Here is a 13770-nt window from a genome sequence, read left to right as displayed (position 1 = left end):
TGCCTGGGTACGCGAAGATTGCAGGTTAACCAAAACGTCACTAGTATACTACGCGAATAAATACGAGGAATGAAGAAGATGGGGAAAAAATACCAACGGATGAATGACAAGTTCTGCAGTATGTATGTAATTTTGAAAACGAAGGAGAAAAAAGCAAATAATTCCCCTCTCGAGGCACAGTTGAACCAGGGTTCAAAGTGGAGAGAAAGAGAGAACAGATAAAAGCAGATCTATCACAACCCGTCACTTTCGCTATATCTACTGCGACGTTGTTTCCTGACCTCGGCACTAACGCCACGCGCCAAGGGGGATAGAGATCCGAGCATGGCTGGTATGGTAGCTGAGATGCTGCGTTTCACATTCCAGTCTCTCAAAGATGGCGATTATGACGAGGATGAGATGGGAAACTCTGAAGCCTCAAAAGATCACAGAGTAGAATTAGATTGTCAGTTAGCGACGAACTTGAAAATGTATTCGTCAGCTTTAAGCGTTATGCATCTTGGACTAGTCACTGGTTTGCTGCTAGGAGTGCATACGGTCGAAAAGGAAAGAGTTAGAGAACCAACCCATGATTGATCGTGCTCGCTAAATATGAAATTATTTCCATCTCGTCATTCCTCACCTTTCCATACTCTTTTTTTCTTTCTACACCATCATATGCACAATCCAAACATTTACCTCAAGGCATCACTAGTCCAATACCGCTCAGGTTCTCCTCGTCGAGCTGGTTCTTGCGATCAACACCACCGGCGATGGGGTTAACACGGTAGTTGAACAGGTAGTAGTGAAGCTGACCATCACCAGCGCCAAACTTCTGCTGCTCCAAGAAGAGCGCATTGTCCATCAGCGTCAGAGCGTTAAAAACGTCAAACTTGTAGCGCTTGGAGACAATAAGGGCATCGTGCACCAGATCGTTGAGGCGCTTCTTGAGGGCAGCCTTGTCGAACTTCTCCTGCAGACCGACCTCTGTGCCATAGTAAAACATGTAAGCAACCTTAATAACGTTGTGCTTAGTGTTGCCAATAGCAGTAGACTCAATGCAGAAGAAAGAAAAGAAGTCAGTGATCTTGTTGTTCTCATCCTGCGCAATGTATTAGTATCAATGTGTGTGTCTATTTTGACTTTCTGGAGACTTACTTCAACAACGTAGGTCCACACAGCCTGCTGCTCATTGGGTCCAGTCTTGGGCAAGAACCAGTGAAGAGCTTCCTCACGCGACATCTGTGGTGTCATATCGAAGCGCTTATTGTAACGGTGATACAGGTCCATGACGGCCTCGATATCCTTCTCTTGTAGCGGTCGCAGACCCTTGATGCTTGTGTCGTCGGGCAGCGCATACTTGCGGACTTGGTATTGAGGCTTGCTGTTAGCGGGAAGAGGGCTGAAACCGCATTCGTAGAGCTTTTGCCAGTTAATGGCACGATGGAAGTATCTGCAGGTGCTGACAGGCTTGGGAAGGACGACACCAGCAGTGTAAAGACCTTGCCAGATACCGTCAAGGTTACTGCGTCGTGTGATTTCCTTGATAAGCACTGGCGTGAGACGCTTGCCTCGAAGCTTCTTGTGGATGGCAAGGAAGTTGACCTCGGAACAAGTGACTACGTTGTTGCGAACACGCAGGTGAACGGGGATGGCGGAGATGAAAGCGCAAAGTAGGCCGGATTGAGAGGCGCGTACACCGACGTGGTATTCCTTCTTCCAGCCAGGAGGCATCATGGCCCTGTACATGTCAGTCTGAACTGTTCTACAATGATAATCTCATCATGGGCTCAGAAGATCTGCAACTTACCAGCGAAGAATAGTTGGCGAGTAGTTGAAACGGAACATGGCCTCGTCGTCCTCAACATAGTGCTTGTTGAGTAGCTCATAGACCTCCTTGATCTCCTCTTCCTTGGTCAAATCCATGGTAACCCACTCGAAGCCGGGAATCAAAGGTGAAGGCTCCTTGTCAACCTCCTCGACCTTTTGAATTCGTAAAGGACCCTCTTCCAAGTTGTTATCCTCTCCGAACTTGGGGACAGGCTGCGTCTGCCAGAACTTGTATGATCCCATATCCTTGGCGTTCTTTCCACCCGCGGCAAGACCAGTCATGATATCCTGGAGGGACATATTCTTGAGCATATCGGCAGCTTGGTTGGCGGAGGGGTTGTCGCTCTTGGAGGCCTTGGACACCTCCTGGGCAAGGGCCGGGTTCAGAGCAAGGAACTCTTTGATTTGTTGAGGAGTGAGGCCATCGAGGGCCTTGTGGAAGTCGGCATCGGACGGGGCGGACTTTGAGCCAGTCAGAGCCTCCTTGACCTTTGAGCGCTTCGACTTCTTCTTCTTTTTCTTCTTCTTGTCGCTTGATCCTTCGGCGGCATGCTCCTCTTCGTGCTCTTCCTCGGATGCGGACTCGGCATGTTCGTCGGCTTCGGGATCGGCTTGTTCGACTGCCTTACCCTTGAGCTCGGCGTTCGTCTCTTCGACGACAGGCTCAACTGGCTTGGACTCCTCAGACATGGTTCGGGATGGACCTTTGGTGTAGTTGAGTTGATGTAGGTGCGGACAACTAGATATGTACGTGAGGTGGGGGATCAAGCAAGAGCTCTTTGGTGGGGTAATTATTAGTGGGATATTTGCGGTAACATGTGCCTGTCCTGTTACAGGAGGGGTTCACCCTATTCGACCTTAAACATGAGATCTTGGAATAAAAGAATTAAGTAGTAAAACCTAGATTTTAACTTGCGGTTTATTTTTGTAAAATAATGAATCTTTATGTACATAGCTACGCATATTAACTAAATCAACTCGAAGCAGGATGCTCATAACACCGACGAAGTAAGCAAGAATCTGACAGAGTAGACACTTTTTTATACTATTTGAAACGAATATACTACAGAAAGAGACTACCCGTCCGATTTATCCTGTGAAACTGTGGTTCTTTCATATATCCATTTTAAGCAAACGAAAGAATAGAGCGATTCTATTATGTTCTAAGCAAGGGCAAGATATTGAGTAGGAATACTCACTCGAACGACCAATTGATATAAAGATCAAGAAAAACAAAAAAGACTCGTACCGGCGCTGACGTGAGCGATAATTCCAAGTCAGTTACTATTTGGAATCAGTATCGTCGTCATTATTATAAGTCGTCCCATGAAGATCAAATGCTCTCATGATGGCCAGCGCAACAGGTGAATGCCCCATGATATCGTTGTGGCCTGCCAGCGCATTAGTTGTTTTATACTTCTTGGATTCGCGTAGATGTATTTAACATACCGCCATAGGGGAAAAGTTCTTGACGTATAATCATGTCGGGTTGAGCTGTCCAAGTGGCCACAAATGCATCCTTTCCCTTGTGGACAGTTCGCTCTTCTTTCCAAGCTGCGAATTCTTTGTCGTCCATTACCCCAATCATTTCTTGGACAGCAGCTCGAAACAGCTTATTGTCTTCTGTCCATGGAATGTCTTTGTCGTTCTTGGCATGGACCAAATTGAGCCTGAGTCTTGTTTTTGTGTGCCGCACAACATTAGCCAAACGGTGATCTGAATGCCACTTGTCGACGACGAATCGATGGATGAAACGTATGAGCGTAGGCCACACTCGGAAGGGTGCGAGGACAGGGACAACACCTCCAATACGATAGCCCAACAGAAGATTGGCCAAGTCGCTGAAACCTGCGACAATGGTGATGCCGGCAAACTCAACACCCTGTAAAGCGTACTTTTCGGCGACTGCACTGACCACGGCTGTGCCTAGACTTTGTCCAAGGAGAACAATGCGGCTGGCTGGGACACCTGCAACCTTGGTAGCCCACTCCACAAGTGTGGCAGCATCTTGAATTACTCCAGTTTCAGTAGGCGAGCCTGTCGAGTGGCCGAATCCTCTGTAGTCAATAGCGACAACATGGTATGATGAGGTGTCGGTTAACGAGTGGTAGCTGAGAGGTCTGATAGCTTGTGCGACATGGCCGGCGTTCTGTGACGTCAGTTGATATTGGCAGACGTTTTATAAACATGACTTACACCATGAACTGGAAAAGATGTGAGCGATGACCAAGCGAGAATATGTCTAGTTGAGACTCACAGTACAGAACAAGTCGAGATTCTGGATCTTCTTTTAGCAGGCGGAATGATTCAGTTTTGGTGAAATCAGCTGAAAACCCTGGTTCTTGTGATTCGATTAAGGCTTCATTCTTGAGATAAAGCGGTAGGGGAAGAATATGCCAAGCATATATGGTCTCTCCGTCAGGAGTTTTGAGCGAGAAAGGAGTGACTTGGTTTCCTAATTGAAATATTTATGAGTCGTCGTCATGAGCTTGATTGATATATACCTACGAGCGAAACCCCATCGTTCTGGTTGATTCACATTACTCCATAATAATGTGTTGATTTTATGAGCGTACAAGAAACTGCATGTGAGATGTCAGAAAGAATAGCTCAAGATCGAGGTCAACATACTGTCTCTGAAAGAAAGGCGTCATACCCAAACCGATGAAGACGCAATACAGACTCAGTGGCGCTGCAACCACAGCAATTACAGCCCGTAAGGCAGGATGTAGAGACGTCATGATTTGGTTGGTGATGATAGGATTAGAAAAAGAAAGGCCGAGTACAGTATAAGGAGTCTATAAAGAAATGTAAAAGTAAAAAGACTGCAGGGATTAATGTGAGTATTATTCCTGTCCTTACGCTGCCACAATAATCAGCCGCAAGACCTGACGTTGCTTTGTTCGCGCTAAAGCATCAGTGATCAGCAGTGGGACTTATCACGCGGGGAAAATTACAAGTGCATACAAGTACCTTGAGGCGCGTCTGATGCGGCTGCCCGTGGCTCCACCCACTTGAGCAACAGAAGAGCCGCGAATCGACAATATTGGGTCAACAAATGAACTTGATTGGAAGAGATGTTACATTATAACGTATACAATTGTTGATGATATTGCTGTACATACATACAATAACCCAATTCGCCTAGTAGACTCTAATCAACAGCTGCTATTTTTTATTTCCATGTTTATCACTCATCTGATATCACGGTCACTCTTGCGGCGCTTCCGCGGACAGGCTTCGACAGGCTGTAAAGTCCCCTGAGCCCCAGCTTCTTATTTCACTCTAGGCGCTGCAGTGCCAAATTCATAGGCCCGCGCTCCAGTCCAGAACTGGCAGTGCTTGGCTCCTCCGCCTTTTTTGACCAATCGAATCTCTTCATTTTACTTTCCGGGCTCCATTATGAAGGTGTCGGACCTGCACCACTGAGCCTCGGATTTCTGGCCGTGGCTGTTGCTCTATTACTTCCTCTTTCCAATGGGAGCCTCCATTCCCACCTTGCATCTTCCACCTCCATACTCCCTCGACCTGCCCTTCTGATCCAACTCCAGCTTCATCTCACCATCCGACCCTTTTCATTACGAAAGCACTCGAATACTGAGCTCTACACGTCCACATTGTATCCAGACGCGCCTTGCATGCTCCTTATATATCATGGTTGGCTTTCGCTTCCAAGTATAATTCCGTTGCGCATTCTGTAGTTTGTCTCCTGGACAAGCTGTCATATGGAGCGAAAGCGTAAAATGCCCGCGCGGGCAGCTGCTCGAGGAGAATCCGCCGCGAAGAAGCGCAATGTTACACCTCGAGAGCGTTCTGCGACACCTGCTGCTCCCCCGCCAGCAGCAGTCCCAGTCCCAGATCCGGAGCCAGAAGAGCCTCCGCCACCGCCGTTGCCCAAGTCGGTCCAAGCTGGTAAACCGTTGCCCACTGTTGAAGTTGCCCAGCCTGAGGATCTCTCTTCCAAGGAATATCAGTCCGTTGGTGAAAGGTACGTCATGCTAAACTGCATTAGAGAATCAAATTGACTGACGCGTTACTCAAGCGGCGTACTTGCCGAGTCGCTCTCACGATCTCGTCATAAATGGATCAGCGAGGGTCTGTTTGCTAAATATTGGACGAAACCGCACAAGCGCAAGGGCGTACTCATCGAAGACCCCAAAAACCCGCCCAAGGAGACCATGTCAAAGGTTGGCAATGTGACAATCACCGTCGAGCCTCATATAATCGAAGCTACGATGTACGTGGTCAAAGACCCGAAACCAAAAATTCAACCATTACCACAGCAGCAACCGCAACAACGTCCAATTATCCAGTATGGGCCCCCGAATGGCTCGATGCCTCCACCCCTCGCACCCCAAGCATCAATAGCCAGCGCCCCCAGCCAGAACAAGGCAGCGACACCAAAACCCATACCACCCAGCCCATCTCAGGGTATAGCTCGAAGTCCGGCGCAACCACCTCAACCTCTTCCTCGAGCGCCGCAAGATAAAGGCGTCCCGGCGCCAGCCCAGAAGCCTGGGAATGCTCCGCTACCCAACATAACACCACCTCCAAACCCAACATTTCAGCCAAGGCCACAAGCCGCAGGAGGACCTGTAGCACCATCTCCAGCGGCTCCACCAGTTGCGCATGCGCCTCCCAGTGTTTCTGGGTCGGCTGCACCGGTCTCAGCACCAGCGCCAGCTGGACCGATGGTGGCTCCTGCAATGTCTACACCCAGACCACCGAACGCCCAAGCACCCGCGAGTGGTCTTGCAAAGCCTGCCCCAGCTCCAGGACCTCCAGCTCCAGGGTCTGCAGCCTCTGGGCCTGCTCCTGCAGCAAAACCATCAGCAAATGACCCTGTTATTACCTTGCTCGCACAAAGAGCCTCAGGAGACGCGGAACTTCGTGATCTTATGAAGCGGGTGGCTGTAGGACAAGCTAAAGACGGCGAGCTAGCCCATTTCCAGAAAATAATCGATCAATTAAGTGCGGAGTATCGGAGAACAGGAGGACAGCAAGGACCATCAGCAGACCGACTTCTAGTGGATGGTCGAACGGTCCAGTATTTTGCTACCGAAGTTCGGACAATTCTTGACATTGTTTTGGCTTCAAATCCCAATCAAAAATCGTCTGACTTACGGCCACCTCATGGAAGCGATCTGCTCGTCGTACAACTTGTAAAAACTGCCTTGGACGACCAAAAGGTTCGAGACATGATCCGCAGAATTGCAGAAAGCCGGCCAGGCTTCACCGACTCTATAGATCTGAAGGAAATTCTGGATAGACTGCACCGCGACATGAAGAGCGCACCGCAAGCTTCTCCTGCTCCGGTACAAATTCGACAGCAGGCTCCGAATGGTATGCCTAACGGTCATACTAAAACGAATTCGACTGTATCTTCGCCCAATCCCCAGGCTTTACGATCTAAGGGGCCTCCACCTGCACCCAAGCAAGATATTACGGCAGTTGTGTTCGATTTTGGAAGTGGGGACCGATATCTGTTCCCCAAGTTTAGCATATTAGAGTATTTACCCACGGCATCCGGTCAACAAGTCGTGGTTTCATTTCTGATTGTTCGTAAGGGAAGCACTTCAGAGTATGGTGGAGATCCGAAGCTTGATTACTACCAGCCTGTCACGATACGTCTCTTCACGCAGACTGGTCGCCAATTGGAAAATTTGGCACGAGTTGTTGCTCCTCAGGATGAGGTCCGGCGTTACATGGATGATGTAATGGACAATATGACAAGGGCCGAGTATGTGCTTTTGGCCATGAGGCTTCCCAAGACCTCTCCAGACGGCGAGAAGGACGGCACAGCCTCGGAGGAGCCAAGAACCAATGCCTCTACACCTAAACCTGACGTGGCAATTGAATCAAAGTCCGCACCGAAACCCGGTGTTCTCTGGACATCTAAGGGGAACTCAGAGACGCCACCGGTGGAAGGGCGGTTGTCCAAGTCCGCGCGAGATGCCGAGCAGGAGGCAGAGGCCAAGTACCAGCGCTTGATCAACCAAGTATCCGCCAAACATACTGGGGCTTGACCTGTATGGTTTTCTGTATGGCATTATTTTTGCATAAACTTATTTCTTTGTCGGCGCAAACTCCTCGGGATTGAAGTTTGGCGAAGTCTGGAGCGTGGAGTAGGTTATCATTTTGTTATAAGGATTGGTCACATGCATATCGTACTGAACTAGATACATTAAATCAAGCGAATGCTGTACGAGCTTGATATTGGCCGTACATATGTACAGAACAAACACTTACAGTAAAGTGATTCAGCATGCAGGCTAAAGCTGCCTCAAGTACGTTTAAGAGACTCGGCCATTGCCTTGTTCTGGCTGTATTCTCAGATGGCATCCTGACATTCATCCGCCAAGTCCCAGTATGTGATGAACTCCGCAAGGTTTGTTGAGCGCCTCCTGATAAAGAAGCAAGACATGAGCAGACAATTACCTCAAATGCTATTCTTATTCAGTAGAAATGGTGCAATACCACTTTGTGGTAAACGCTATCCGCCGTTGGCTATAGATTGGGACTCCTTAGTCTTTTTGTCCTATCATTCTTATGGCATGGCGAGGGAGGCGGAACTCGGCTTTCAGTGTGTCTAATAACTGGCTCTGGTGCTTCTCGTGGAACTCTGTTGCACATCAAGACTTAGAAAGAGACTCGAGTCTGATGACAAGTGGCATCTATCGAATGATCTTGTCGAAGATTGAGGCCGTCCCCGAACACAATATCCCCCCGCATTTCAAGAGGTTGGAACATTGATCACCAGGCATGGTATTCGGGACTTAATACTACTAGGACAACCTACAGATGCTCGGTTAGACAAGTTTCTGAAGTTACTTTTTCGTGGCACAATCTTGATAACAGGCCCTACCTGAGCTCAATGAGGTTCCTGTGATATTGCTATGCTGAATATGATTGAGTAACCTGATTAATGAGGGGCTTTGCGAGGGCGAATGGTATTGCTGAATTCATTGTTTGAGGCTGGGTTTTGTGCGAGTGGCATCATATTGAGAAACATGATGATCGGATATCCACGAAACTCTCTATGTATGTGAACACCAATCACGGGGATGGACTTCATCACATCTCGGTTCAACACAAATCGATATCAGGCCATGGCGGCAGTGGAAAAAGTGGAAGGGGTAGTCAATCCGCAATAATCATAAAGAACATATACCCTCTCTTAGCTATAAGTTAGCCCTTAGTCCTATCTTCTGACTTTTTTTGTTTCTTTTTCTGTTGCCATCTTTATCCTTGGAACATCTCGGGTACTACTTGACTTACATATCTCCTTTTAGCAAGAACGAGTAACTCACCATGAGGCTATCCATCACCGTCCTCGTCGCCATACAGGCGCCGATAGGTCTGGCTCACGCTATTCCTTTCTCTCCCAGCGAGTACCATGAAGAGGAGAAAAAGCGAGAGACATTTAGGGAACCCTACGAAAGAGACTCAAACATCGAGCCCACTCGTCCCGAGACCGACAAATACGAGTCTAAGGAACACCATGGCGACTTCAAGTATAGGCTCGAGCATTACTATCCTCACGACCACGAGTCCCATCATGGATACAGCGTTGAGGAAAAGTACGAACCCAAGGAAGGCCATACCATCACCAAGGTCAAGGTCAGAAAGTACTATCCCCATGAGTATCACGAGCATGAGGATGACTACGACTACAAGGACAAGCACAACAATCTCGGAGATGACCACGATTACAACAGCTACAAATCCGAGAAGCACCACTACGAGCACAAGAAGGACAATGGGCCTAAGGAAATTGACGCTTTCAATGATCAGTACGGCCTCAGCGAACAGGATTTCGACAAATACTTTACCAAAGATCACCACGACCACTCGGAAAAGTATGAGCCGGAAGAAAGCCCCGACTCTGATGGAAGCAACTCCAAGAGATGGCCCCCCGACAATCCATTTAACGGCCCTTCCTCCAGATCCAAAACCCGGCCCAAATTGCAGGAGTTTGATCCAAACGAGGAGCATACCCATTCTTACAAGTTTAAAGAGAAGCCCAAATACCCCGACCCTCCACCCGAAGTCGAAAAGTACAATCCTAAGGATGTCCATGAGTTCAGTACGGAAAATCAGCACGATGAGGCTATATTCAATCCCGGTTATCACTCTCCAGAGAAATATGAAGCTGAAGTAGAGGATGACAAGCTCTTCCACTTTAAGAAGCACGAGCAGGAGAACGACGATCTCCACTACTTCGACAAGTTCCCAGGGAAGTACTTGCCGAAGCATCCTTTCGATGAAGATGAATCGAGAGAGACCGTTTCAAAATCAGAGTACGACGGAGAAGATGATCCCTATCATCCTATCGACGGCGAGGGCCAGTTCCACAACAGGGAGCTTTATAAGAAGCCTGACTACGACAAGGAGGACCGCAATCAGTATCATGATGATGACGAAGGAGAGCACCCCAAGCATGATCCTTCTCCCAAGGGTGCGGATGAGTATGGAATGAAGGGGGTCTACGGGTTTAAGTACGAGTACCATCCTGAGGAGAAATCTTTCCTCTCAGAGGAGGCCTTTGAAAACCTCAAACATGGCGATTCTGACCAGCCTGAGAGTGTTTCTTATAAGAAGTACCTCCCTAAGGAAGAGAAGAAAGAAAAATGGTACCCCAATGAGGCAGAGAAGTATGGTTACAGGAAGTACGACCCCGAGGAAGACAACGACAAGCCCAACCACTCTGATGAGAAGAGCCGCCACGCTAAAGAGGAGGACGACAAAGCCGACTACTCTAAGGAGGATGGGGGCCAGGTGCTCAAGCAACTGTACTACCCATCTCATCACGAGCCCACGGAGAGCGCCAGGTTCTACCGCAAGCAAGAGGTTGGCCATAATGATCACAAGTCCAACGAGCAGCGCTACTCTCGGAAGAAAGGTGAGCATCATGGCTACTACAAAGAACCTGGATACGAGAATGTTGTTCCAGGATTCATGTGGGCAGGTCCTGGAGCTGTTACCAAGGCTCCTTGTGCAAAGAGGGAGGGGTGTCCCCGTGGACATTGGCACATGTTGGAGCCCAAGAACGGAGAGCACAGACGAATTGGGATAACCGGAACCAACATCGTCATCGAGCCCGACTACACAAGACACGACTATAGGGAGGATACGATGAACCACGTTTTGCCAGGCTACGAGAATGTTATCCCGGGTTTCGAGTGGGCAGGAATTGGCGTCGTTACTGAAGTCCCCTGCCGTAGCGCCGCGGATTGTCCTGAGGGAGGTTGGTTCATGTTGGCACCCAAGCTTGGAGAACACAGACGCATTGCCATGAACTACCCCAAGACTCCTGGCACACACCATCCTCGTCCGGCCTCTGAGCCTACTGAGTACAAGGCTCGCTCACCTGTTGGACTTGAAGGTTTAGTGTACGAGAATGATCACGAAGACTACAGCAATGAGAGAGATTACAAACTTATCCACCGTCACTCGGGAGGCTTGGCCAAGAGGAGTATTGAGGCGAGAGCACCTTGCAAGAAGAAGCCGCCCAAGGAGGGGAAGCCCAAAGAGGTCAAGAAGATTGACCCCAACAAGCCACTCCCCAGGCTCAGTACCGTTCACCTCCTGAATATTGAGAAGCTCAGTGCCTGGAAACGAGAAGCACTCATAGCCGCTATGCCCATGATGGATGACGAGTTCAAGATGGAGTTCCTTACTTTCCAAGAACTGACTCCCGAGTTCATCACCAAACTCAACGAGCTATATGCCGTCCTTCTGGAAACCGCCGACGGCAGGAGAATCATTGAATTCATCACCAGGAGACCAAGATACGTCCCCACAAGTAAGAGGTCGGCACGGGAGCTTAGCGAAAAGGAAATCAAGAGGATCGAAGAACTGTCTCCGGTAATTCGTCAAATAGTTGCCAAGAAGCTCGACTTTGATCCCAAGCTTACACTGGAATTGGCCAATGCCGAGGAGCTGTCGGATGACTTGATCGAAAAGCTCAACAAAGAGTACGCCCGCGTGATTAACGACCCCAAGTACGCGAAAATCCTTGAGAACTTCCTGCCCAAGTCCAAGAGAGCAGAGCCTAAGCTTTCCAAGGAGATGATCAGCAAGATCGAGGGATTGTCTCCGGCCACGCGTATGATGGCTGCCAAAAAGCTCGACTTTGATCCCAAGCTAGCACTCGAGCTGGCCAATGCCGACAAGTTTTCCGATGATCTAATCGAGAAGCTCAACAAGGAGTGGGCTCGTATATCCAGCGATCCCAAACACTTGAAAACTATCGAGAGATTCACGTCCAAGCTCAAATCTAAGAGAGCAGAGCCTGAGCTTTCCAAGGAGATGATCAGCAAGGTCGAGAGAATGAGTCCCTCTATTCGTATGGTGGCTGCCAAAAAGCTCAACATGGACCCAGAGCTTACAACTGAGATGGCAAATGCTGAGAAATTCACGCCTGAGCTGATCGAGAAACTCAACAAGGAGTGTGCTCGTATCAGCAAGGATCCCAAATGCAAGGGCCTTCTCGACAAGATCGGTTTCAAGCACAAGCGAGCCGATAAGGCCCCCCAACTCAGTAAAACACAGATTGTGAAGCTCGAGGAACTGAGTCCCATGATCCGCAAGAAGGCTGCGAAGAGGCTTGGCCTGGATGATAAACTCTCGACTGAGCTGATCAACACCAAAAAGTTCACGCCGGAATTGATCAAGAAGCTCAACAAGAAATACGCCCTTCGCTACGAACAATATAAGAAGGATAAGGTGATCGTTTCCAAAAGCAAGCGGCAACACATTCCCAGACTCACTCGCAAACTCACTGACCAACAACTCGACAAAATATCGAATATGAGCGAGTCTGAGCGTCGTTTCATTGCCGTGAAGCTTAACTTCAAGAAGAATCTCGCCGATGAATTCATCAAGAGCGAACAATTCACTCCACACCTTGTTAAAAAGCTCAACGAGGTGTACAGCCAGATTTACGGAGGCCACAAGTACAACGAACTTATCGACCGTTTCAGTACCAATTTCAAGCGCCAGGTTTCTCCTGACTCGAAGGAGAAACAGGATGAAGACAAGCTGGATCCTGAGGAGCTGAAGGAGCTCGCAAAGAAGGTCCGCGAGAAGATCACCAAAGAACTGAAACCTGACGTGGATCTTGATAGCGAGTTTCTTTATGCCAAGAGGATCACAGAATCATTCATTGAGAAGCTTACCGACCTAGCTCGTGATGTTCTCGTTGATCTGAAGTGGGAGGAAATTGTGGAGGATATTCTCGATGAAGATAACGCTCCAGAAGAGAAGAAGAATTCCGATGCCCAGAAGGTGACGGAGAACATCGAGAGCTCCCCCAGCGCCAATTCGACAAGCTTGCCAGAGTTGCAACTTGAGAGTGATCAAGAGATGACAAAGATCCCGGAGGAGCAGCCCACCGGCAACGAGAATGTGGAAAAAAGAGATCTGGATGAGAAGCTTGAACAGTCGAAGAAGAATGGATGGTGCGACGAGTTTCTTAGCACGCTGAAAGATACCTGGGATGAGTCTGTGGACGAAGCTCTCAAGAAGACTGAAGAGAAGGAGGATTAGAGATGAATGGATTGAGCTGTATGGCGATAAGAATATGGTGAAGACAACATGTTAGATTATCTGACTTCAAGTAAGAGATGACGTGATCTCATGTCTCTTAGTTGTCTTGGGCATATAACGAACGAAAATTGTCGTACTGATAGGGTGTCATTATGACTTTGTGATTGTAATCTGGGAATAGCTTCATTAGAGGAGCTACAGTAACCCGGGCCGACATCTTGCCGATTCACGTGTTAATGAACTAATGAAGGAAGGTACCGACCGTCATTGAGGCTTGGCGCAAGATAGAGCGACAGGGGAAGGAGCAAATCATTACGTATGGGTACGTACCTTTCTTGTGTCAGCCAATTCGCCCACCTACAGATGGAATGTCATGAAATCGTTTAGGCAGACTCTCGTCTTTCACCTTAT

General features: G+C 48.6%; 4 protein-coding genes across 4 annotated transcripts; 2 read left to right on the top strand and 2 right to left on the bottom strand.

The window, feature by feature from the left end:
- Positions 1-627: 627 nt before the first annotated feature.
- On the bottom strand, positions 628-2859 carry EDB82DRAFT_272736 (Glycylpeptide N-tetradecanoyltransferase). The gene is made up of 3 exons (XM_025728696.2): positions 1790-2859; positions 1138-1720; positions 628-1081 (listed from the first exon to the last, which is right to left on the bottom strand). Exons 1-3 carry the CDS (start codon positions 2497-2499, stop codon positions 680-682), a joined length of 1695 nt encoding a protein of 564 aa, XP_025583037.1. The 5' UTR covers positions 2500-2859; the 3' UTR covers positions 628-679.
- EDB82DRAFT_509500 (Alpha/Beta hydrolase protein) lies at positions 2821-4709 on the bottom strand. The gene is made up of 7 exons (XM_065608818.1): positions 4441-4709; positions 4318-4391; positions 4067-4264; positions 4006-4013; positions 3259-3958; positions 3009-3200; positions 2821-2962 (listed from the first exon to the last, which is right to left on the bottom strand). Exons 1-6 carry the CDS (start codon positions 4548-4550, stop codon positions 3094-3096), a joined length of 1197 nt encoding a protein of 398 aa, XP_065464212.1. The 5' UTR covers positions 4551-4709; the 3' UTR covers positions 2821-2962; positions 3009-3093.
- Positions 4710-5279: 570 nt separating this feature from the next.
- On the top strand, positions 5280-8121 carry EDB82DRAFT_272625 (uncharacterized protein). Its single transcript, XM_025728694.2, has 2 exons — positions 5280-5797; positions 5852-8121. Exons 1-2 carry the CDS (start codon positions 5535-5537, stop codon positions 7833-7835), a joined length of 2247 nt encoding a protein of 748 aa, XP_025583035.1. The 5' UTR covers positions 5280-5534; the 3' UTR covers positions 7836-8121.
- Positions 8122-9120: 999 nt separating this feature from the next.
- Positions 9121-13359, top strand: EDB82DRAFT_465825 (uncharacterized protein; the record flags this gene model as incomplete). Its single annotated transcript, XM_065607897.1, has 2 exons — positions 9121-11903; positions 12141-13359. The coding sequence occupies 2 exons, from the start codon at positions 9121-9123 to the stop codon at positions 13357-13359; spliced, it is 4002 nt and encodes a 1333-aa protein (XP_065464211.1).
- Positions 13360-13770: the final 411 nt, after the last annotated feature.

This window comes from Fusarium venenatum, assembly GCF_020744135.1.
Source record: "Fusarium venenatum strain MPI-CAGE-CH-0201 chromosome Unknown EDB82scaffold_3, whole genome shotgun sequence".
In the NCBI taxonomy this organism is placed as follows: Eukaryota; Fungi; Ascomycota; class Sordariomycetes; order Hypocreales; family Nectriaceae; genus Fusarium; species Fusarium venenatum.
This window is presented reverse-complemented; position numbering and strand designations above follow the sequence as displayed.

Coding starts and splice junctions, on each gene's coding strand:
- EDB82DRAFT_272736 (XM_025728696.2), bottom strand. CDS start 2,499: ATGTCTGAGGAGTCCAAGCCAGTTGAGCCTGTCGTCGAAGAGACGAAC. Junction 1,721..1,789: donor TCGCCAACTATTCTTCGCTG/GTAAGTTGCAGA, acceptor TGACATGTACAG/GGCCATGATGCCTCCTGGCT. Junction 1,082..1,137: donor TGTGGACCTACGTTGTTGAA/GTAAGTCTCCAG, acceptor TACATTGCGCAG/GATGAGAACAACAAGATCAC.
- EDB82DRAFT_509500 (XM_065608818.1), bottom strand. CDS start 4,550: ATGACGTCTCTACATCCTGCCTTACGGGCTGTAATTGCTGTGGTTGCA. Junction 4,265..4,317: donor AGAACGATGGGGTTTCGCTC/GTAGGTATATAT, acceptor TATTTCAATTAG/GAAACCAAGTCACTCCTTTC. Junction 3,201..3,258: donor AGAACTTTTCCCCTATGGCG/GTATGTTAAATA, acceptor ATGCGCTGGCAG/GCCACAACGATATCATGGGG.
- EDB82DRAFT_272625 (XM_025728694.2), top strand. CDS start 5,535: ATGGAGCGAAAGCGTAAAATGCCCGCGCGGGCAGCTGCTCGAGGAGAA. Junction 5,798..5,851: donor TATCAGTCCGTTGGTGAAAG/GTACGTCATGCT, acceptor GCGTTACTCAAG/CGGCGTACTTGCCGAGTCGC.